General features: G+C 52.8%; 3 protein-coding genes across 3 annotated transcripts; 2 read left to right on the forward strand and 1 right to left on the reverse strand.

The window, feature by feature from the left end:
• Nucleotides 1–151: 151 nt before the first annotated feature.
• Nucleotides 152–3,061, reverse strand: BDV59DRAFT_168193 (serine/threonine/tyrosine protein kinase MPS1). The gene has a single exon (XM_073688041.1). It carries the CDS (start codon nucleotides 2,984–2,986, stop codon nucleotides 470–472), a length of 2,517 nt encoding a protein of 838 aa, XP_073552412.1. The 5' UTR covers nucleotides 2,987–3,061; the 3' UTR covers nucleotides 152–469.
• A 1,363-nt stretch (nucleotides 3,062–4,424) lies between these two features.
• On the forward strand, nucleotides 4,425–5,514 carry BDV59DRAFT_47945 (uncharacterized protein). The gene is made up of 2 exons (XM_073696473.1): nucleotides 4,425–4,802; nucleotides 4,865–5,514. Exons 1-2 carry the CDS (start codon nucleotides 4,638–4,640, stop codon nucleotides 5,258–5,260), a joined length of 561 nt encoding a protein of 186 aa, XP_073552413.1. The 5' UTR covers nucleotides 4,425–4,637; the 3' UTR covers nucleotides 5,261–5,514.
• Nucleotides 5,515–5,912: 398 nt separating this feature from the next.
• BDV59DRAFT_197928 (putative cell wall protein) lies at nucleotides 5,913–7,828 on the forward strand (the record flags this gene model as incomplete). Its single annotated transcript, XM_073693040.1, has 2 exons — nucleotides 5,913–7,772; nucleotides 7,796–7,828. 2 exons carry the CDS (start codon nucleotides 5,913–5,915, stop codon nucleotides 7,826–7,828), a joined length of 1,893 nt encoding a protein of 630 aa, XP_073552414.1.
• Between the last annotated feature and the right edge of the window lie 30 nt (nucleotides 7,829–7,858).

The raw sequence follows: 7,858 nt of genomic DNA on the forward strand, positions 1-7,858 counted from the left end.
TGCAAGGATCAGACGAATGGAAATTACAATTGTTGGTCAAATTCCTGATCCGGTCCATTCGTCTTTCAGAGGTAGACCCTGGAGCCATTGAACGTCGGTAATCACATGATCATCCATCTACAGTTCTATAGAATGTTCGAAACAAACCACTAGCTCTCCAATGATCAGGAATGATAATCTCTAATTAATAAAGTGACTACGGCAGACTCCATATACCATGCTGCATACAGCTTCCCATGCAATCCCAAACGCTATGCTCGAACGCGACTCAAACACCAATTCCGTATGCCCAAAAAGCAAAGGCACTATAGATCCAAGAACAAAAAAATGCAGGTATGTATCACAAAGGAAACAAACTCAAAGGGTATGGACTTGAACGCCGGTCGTCGGATCATTCAGGATATCGAAAGTAGGGGATATAAACCCAAAACAAACAAATGAGTGTCGAGTCGAATGGCATCAGTTGGCATCAGGCGTTTTCTTCCAACGCCGCTTTGATTTTCGCAAAGAACCCAGCGGGCCAGGCGGCGAGCTCCTCGTCTTTCGGAATGCCTCGTACTCGGCAATGGTTGACTACGTTGACCAGAATCCGGTTGAGCATCTCCTGTGTGACAGGAACGGCACCTTCGAGCTGTGCATCGGGATAGAGGAAAGGATCTCTCTGCGCCAGAAGGGCATCCACCGTTGGTCGCAATGTCTGATCGCGTTGCAAGCAGCCCTTCAGCGTTCGGATCAGTCCTGGAGGAACCGCAACACCTCCGACTCCAAAAGCTGGGAATTCAATCTTCACATTAGGGTTAGGAATAGCCAAAATGCGTTCGTAGTACTTGGCGATTTTCGCGAACGGGGGTTGTCCGTACACCATTTTGTACAGGATACATCCAAGACTCCACACATCACTGGGTTTTCCCAATTTCATCATCTTTCCGACACTTGCCGGCAAGCCAAGAGATGCATTAGAATCAACCAAGGCCTCGGGTGACATGTAGTTCGGAGTTCCAACCTGTTGTTCACGATGGACGTTGACGGTGTTGTCCTGGATGGCGTTTGCAATTCCAAAATCAATCAGCTTCAGCCTGCCTTGAACGAGAAGAAAATTGGCTGGTTTTAGGTCTGAATGCACAATATTATAATTGTGGACAGCCTGCACACATTCCAGCATCTCCTTCCAGTAATAGCGTGTGAAGTTGATGTCAAGTGTCGCATCTTCGGCGTTCAGCCGATATGTAAGGATCTTCTCCAAGTCAGACTCTCCAATCTCCATAAGAACGCTTAGAGTGTGTTTGTCCATGTTCAACTCCCAGTCAAATAGACGCACTACCCGATCAAGGTTTTCTAGCTTTTTGAGGAGATCGATCTCCCCCTTGTAGCCAGCCAAAGTCACAGGGTCAACATCCTCTAGGTTCACTCGCTTCAGAGCAAATATCTTGTAATTCTCAGCCATTACGCGATACACACGAGAGCTTCCGCCACGGCCAATACAGTCCAGTCTCGTGAATGGCTTATGGTTCACGGAAACTTGACTCCGCTTTTTCCGGGATTGAGAAGCCGTTGCCGCCCCTCCTGTTGCTGTCGCAGTCTCGAGGACAGACATTTTGGGAGGCGGAGGCGGAGCTGGTCTATGCGGTGTGTTGCTGCTTCGTGTGGCGAGGATTTTCCGGTGTGAATTTTCAGCCGGCATCTCTTCTTTCTTGTCATCTCCATAAACAACTGAGAGTTTCTCCGGCTTATCCAGTAGATTGAAGCCTTGCGGCTTCGCCCGCTTGAATGTGGGCGGTGGGTCGTTTTCTTGATCTCTAGCAGAAGGCAAAGTAGGCGGGGGAGGCACTTTGAATACCGGTTGTTCTCTGGAGTTAGGCTTTGAAGACATTTCTGAGGAAGACCCGGGAGTTGATTTGGAATATGATCCATAGGACTTGGGAGAAGAAGAGCGGGAGAATGGGCCGTCACCCGACGCGCTGACTCGCCGGTCTCGATCGGCTCTTTCCGGGGGACTAGGATCTGCCCATGATACTTTAGGCGAGGACGGTTTCGCTGTATTCTTGTAGTCGTATTCGAGGTTGTTATTGTCGTTCTCAGCCAGGTAATCTCTGGCAGCATCAGCAGGGAGAAAGTCCTGCTCGTTGTTCTCTTCACTTTGTCGTCGTAGAACTCCTCTCCTTGCTGGGCCATTTAAGAAGGTGCCGGTCAACCTGCCAACCCGTTTCACTCGCAGCGAGCTGTGGAGGCCAATTTCGTCCGGATTACGGGACCGCAATACGGATGATGTACCGACGCGCGGAGCATACTCATCCTCATAGCGGCCCCGTCTGTCATCATCTGTTCGCTCTGCGCTGCCATTCTCCTCGGCGGAGCTTCTATCGGTGGACCTTTTCTGGGACGGCGAGGTTGATAGCGGGGACCTGGTACCACTCCGCGATGCATTAATACGCACACTGCGGTGTCTAGGGGCCGGCGTGATGAAATCATTCGAATTGTTTCTTTCTTCAGAATCCGCATTTTCACCATTCGACAGAAGCGAGCCTTCTCTCCGAGATCTCGCGCTGCTAGTCACGCCCGGAATGCGGACTACTCGAGGCGCCGGGCTGCCACTTGACGAGTCATGCGGCGACGCGGTGCGCGATCGTCTTCCATTACTCGATGCAGAAGTTGCGCGTTCACTCAAATGGCGGTGGCCTTCCCCGCTGCGTCGGACCCGTGGTGATGGGTCCATGCCATCTTCATCGAGGAGAGCCTTCACGGAGGCGCTGAACTTGGGTTCGGGGACTTCTTCATCGGAGCTATCGCCAGCCGAATACCGTTTAGATGACGGTGCATTGCCTCGATATGCAATCGTTTCACGAATTTCTGGTGAGGGGCGGCTGGAGCCGGCACGGGACACGGAGGCGCGAGACATTTGCCGGGTGGATGGACGTCGCTGCAGACCATTGGTATATGCCATGGAAAGAGAATTTGGTGAGGCCATGCTGGGGGCCGGACGAGACATAGATGTATCGGTTAGTACATCCGTCCAGGGCCCAGGTGGTGAGCCGGTGGTGGTCGACGTCGTGCTTGGTTGATATGCAAGTAAATGATAACCGGAAATGCACAAGAGTCAACATCGCGGGAGGCTGGGAGGCGCGGGAAGATCACGTGGTGTTGCCGTTGCCAGGGTGATCTCCCATCACAACAATCCAGTATGCGTGTGTTACTTGGTAGATGATACAGAATTATATCATAACACTCTCACTCTTCGCTTCATAGCAATACAGTATTCCACCACTTGGTTAAAGTCCCAGGGTATCAGTCAATATCCCTCGGCCCAATGGAGACATCCACACGTTCGCTCGATAGATACTCCTACTCCCCACTCGAGCTGGCAACAGTATCGATCCATGCAGTACATAGATTGTATGATGGCCTCTTCAGATACCTTCTTTGATTAGGGTCTGTCGGTGGATTTGTTGGTATCCAGCAGGATACGCAGGACATTCACATAGCAAAATAAATCACAACTCGAACCCGCATATCTATGCTCAGGAGTACATATATATATATATACTAGGCGACTGATTCCATGGCCTACTGCGACATGGAATTACAACACGGTTGACCTCAAGCACTAACCACCCCCCTAAGAAATATATCACTACTGCAATTACTGGGCAGACAACTGTCAACCGAAGTTTTACCGTCGATCAGTCGATCAAGAATGAAACTGTTTGTCTTGTGGCGGTTATACGAAGCACCTGACCTCACCTGACCTCACTATCCTAAAAAGGTAAAGGAGAAATCATCTCAACTTCAACTTCGCTCGACTTCCCACCATCAGATGTACTCTCGATTCGGGACCATTTGCTCATTCAGCCGGCCAATGGCACACCTTTCTTATATTACGGCTTGAGACATAACCAACTCTAAAGCTTCGGATGGGTCTCTTATTCCTTTTTCCCTCTTCTTTCCGTCCAGTTCCGCGACGACGGGTCTTAAAATAGCGAGTTTGGGGCCACCCAGCACCATAAGCCTTTGGCCGTCGTTTGGGACTCAAACATCGTTTCGATTTCTCGAAGAGTTCGAGGAAATACATTGTTGTTATGCAAACCCCCCTCTCCTTCCAAGACATATCCCCTGATGGTTCCCTCGGTTAGGGCGGGCAGCTTAGGCCACTCCAAGTGGAGCATCACTACAAGAACCAAGGTATCAATCCAGGAACGCCTGTTCGGGCAATGATCTGAGGGACATCTCCAATCGGTTAAACTTTCACTCTCAGCGTACGGAGTACAATTCAAAAATTTTCTTCTTTGTTTCAGGCTCCATGACGAGGATATGTTCTCTCACGACGAGGCCATCAGGATGTGCCTCTCCCGGTTTTCCTTCGGTCGCTCGAAGCTGCTGTCGACTCCCAGGGTCGTCCTGCAAGACAAGCTAAGGAATACTAGCGACATCCGTGTCCCTGACTAACCGTTCACTAGCGAGTTTAGTTCAACACAGTCTCAATAATAAATCACAAGAATTAAGGCCCATCCCCTTTTCAACAGGGGCGGGTGGCTTTTCAATACTTCGTACTTTATTATTGCGAACTACTACTCCATACTAGTCCTATCACTATGGAGTAATGGGCTGCCAGCGAATGCTCTCACAGTACATTGTCTGCGCACATGGCAATCTCCCCTTACCCCGTACTTGATGGCCAGGTTACACCAATAATTTCCGCATTATACGTACTTGCCTCCTATTGTGGACGCGTGTTGCAGTTATCATCATATGCCGGATCACTAGGTACAAATTCTCTTATCAATATAGAGGCCCAACTTGACTACGAAGTATCGAGCCGTCGTCTCATAGCCGTGATGTCTCCATAACATCTTCTAAAAATGGTTCTAAGCTATCACAATTCTCACGTTTCATGTTGTTTTCACTCCCCAAGGCACCACACCACAACCTCGGGGGGCTCAGCACCGCTTGTGCTGATCATCCATGGTTGGACTTGGCAATGGACCGGTTCCTGATTTTCAAACTCATTACCAAACGGGGCCCGTCCGCCCTGTCGTCATTGGCCCGCCCTCCAACGGCATATACGGCGCAGAGCATCATCCCCTGGAAGTGGTGCACTTGTTGCACCTATGGCAGAGTGCTTACCATGTTTTTCTTGCTCGTGCGTCAGGTCCACTGGCCTCCACATGCTCTTCCAGCTCCTCATTTTCATGCCATCAGTGACCGCACTTCTTTCCAGGAGGAGTCCCGAGGGAATTCAAATGCCAGGAGTGTGCTTGGATGTTGAGACTGGGCATGGATATCCCAATGTCTCTATCATTGCATCTCTCAAAGCGGTCTAACTACTCCGTACGACGTATAGACCCATACGTCGTGCAAGTGACCCGCACAGGTCGGAACTCATACTTTCCCAGTTAGCTCCTCCGTTGCCTGAAATAGTATTCTCATCCCGCTTGGGTTGTTTCGACGGTTCCCACACCCAGCATTAGTTCAACTCCATTTGCCTTTCCACTGGCAGCCGGAGCTCCACTCGGCTAAACTGGTCCTGAAGATCCGGGTCTTCGATCACAGATGGCTTGTCTGCTCGACTCAGGGACGCCCCTCAAGTTGTTGGATCCAGACTGGGGGGTTAGTTCGCCCCCATCACACTGGCGTAGTCAGCAGGGAGGAGAAATGCTCAGGGGTATATAAACATCCCACGAAGATCACCTCACGCTGAGAACCATCAAGCCACTGCCAATTGCTTCACTTGATCTTGTCCGTTGGGACTTGCCTCTCCTTTGAATTGTATCCTTTCACCAGTCTGTCGTTAACAAACCTGGCTGTTCACAGCCATTGAAACTCTTGTTTCTCTCTTTCCAATTTGGATAGATTTCCAAAAGTCTCTCGCTGAAACTATTTGCTGATTTCGACTTTATATCGTTGACCATTCCTCCACTATGCGTTCTAACAACCTTCTGTTGCTCGCCAGTCTGGCGAGCTACGCCCTCGCCCTCCCCGCTGATCTGGACCGCCGCACCGGTCTTGTCTCCGACGTTGTCGGCGATGTGACTGGTCTTGTCGATATGATCCTCGGTGGTGGTACGAGCCCTGCAACTCTCCTGAGCGGCATCAGCGCTCCGGCAGCCGCGGCCCTGGAGGGAGGTGCTCTGGGATGCAAGGCTGGTTCCGTTCGTTCCAGCGCCCGTAAGGATCTTGCGAAGTGGATCCACTCCAACTCGGATGCTTTCCACGCCTCCGTGGTGAAGTCTCTCCTGGGTTGGTGCGATGGCGCGGCTGACGCCGTCCTGCCCGTGGATGTTACTTCTGTCCTGTCTATGCTCATCCCCACCGCCGCGGACAAGGCGGCGCAGGGTTCGCTCGTCGTGACTCTGGACGGTGTTTTCGACGCTGCTGAATTCCTGACTGATGTTGTTCTTAACTCTTCTGCTCAATCTTCCCTTACTTCCTTCCTGCAGGGAACCGTCGGCTCTCTGCTTGACTCTACTGTCAAGTCTGCTCTCAGCCTCTGCGCCAACGGTGGTAGCGCTTCTGATCTCTCTCAGGAGATCCAGTCGGCTCTTCACCAGTGGCTCACTGGTAGCGACTGCCAGCTGGCCTCCTCTCTGAAGTCCTCTGTGCTTGCTTGGCTGCAGGGCAAGGCTGAGGGCGATGCTATCTCTCTCGGCTCCCTGCCCACTGGCGGCCTGTCCGTCATCTCTGCCGGTGCCGCTGTTGAGAGCCTTGTTGGCGAGGCTGGTGTTCTGGTCGAGTCCGCCCAGATGACCCTCGCTGCTATCCTCAAGTCCGACGTTGTCTCTGGTGTCGAGGACATCGTCATCTCCGCCCTGACTTCCTGCTCTAAGGGAGCCCACGCCTCTGCTCTCTCCTGGGAGGCTCGCACTGCCCTGGCCAAGTGGCTCGCTTCCTCCGACTGCCGTCTTGGTGCTGAGCACAAGTCCCTGGCTCTGCTCTGGATGTCTTACGGCATCACCGGTGATGCGATCAACATCAACGTCCCTGGCGGTCTCGTCTCCGACCTGACCTCCTTCATCACTGGCACTGTCGACTCTCTCCTCGGCACCCACCTGAGCGGTATTCTCTCTCTCCTCACCTCTGGAGACAGCCTGATTACCCTCTCCATTGGTGCTCGGTCTCAGCTGGCTTCCGTCTGTGGTGGTGCTGCCGGCATCGAGATTGACACCTTCATCCTCGAGATCCTCATTGGCTGGCTCACCGGTTGTGACCTTGTCGGTGGTGGCTCTTCTGCCCCCTCCTCGAGCATGGCCATCCCCACCTCCAGCGTCCCCGTTATCGCTTCCTCTTCTGGCGCTGCTGCTGCTAGCAGCACTCCCTGCGACACCCTTACCTCCGAGAGCGTCACTCCCATTGCGACCAGCACTGAGGCTACCGGCCCTACCGGCACCCCCAGCGCCCCTGAGGCGTCCAGCACTCCTTGCGACACCATCACTTCCTCTGATGTCGTCCCTGTCTCTACTAGCACTGAGGCTGTCGGTCCCACTGGTACTCCTAGTGTCCCTGTTATCCCTACGCCTGCCAGCTCTGCTCCTGAGTCTTCCAGCACCCCCTGTGACACTATCACCTCCGAGGATGTCGTCCCTGTCTCTACCAGCACTGAGGCCACTGGCCCTACTGGCACTCCCAGTGTTCCTGTTGTTCCCACCCCTGTCAGCCCTGCTCCCGAGGCTAGCAGCACCCCGTGCGACACCATCACCTCTGAGGATGTCGTCCCTGTCTCCACTAGCACCGAGGCTGTTGGACCTACTGGCACTCCCAGTGTCCCTGTTGTTCCCACTCCTGTCAGCCCTGCTCCCGAGGCTAGCAGCACCCCCTGCGACACCATCACCTCCTCTGAGGTCGTCCCCGTCTCGACCAGCACTGAGGC

The sequence above is a fragment of the Aspergillus ambiguus genome (assembly GCF_047715705.1).
Source record: "Aspergillus ambiguus strain CBS 117.58 unplaced genomic scaffold BDV59scaffold_2, whole genome shotgun sequence".
Classification (NCBI taxonomy): Eukaryota; Fungi; Ascomycota; class Eurotiomycetes; order Eurotiales; family Aspergillaceae; genus Aspergillus; species Aspergillus ambiguus.

Bases quoted from the DNA above. Each gene is read 5' to 3' on its own strand.
- BDV59DRAFT_168193 (XM_073688041.1), bottom strand. From the start codon at position 2,986: ATGTCTCGTCCGGCCCCCAGCATGGCCTCACCAAATTCTCTTTCCATG.
- BDV59DRAFT_47945 (XM_073696473.1), top strand. From the start codon at position 4,638: ATGGCAATCTCCCCTTACCCCGTACTTGATGGCCAGGTTACACCAATA. The intron at 4,803-4,864 runs GTATCGAGCCGT...AATGGTTCTAAG, and splicing joins AGGCCCAACTTGACTACGAA to CTATCACAATTCTCACGTTT.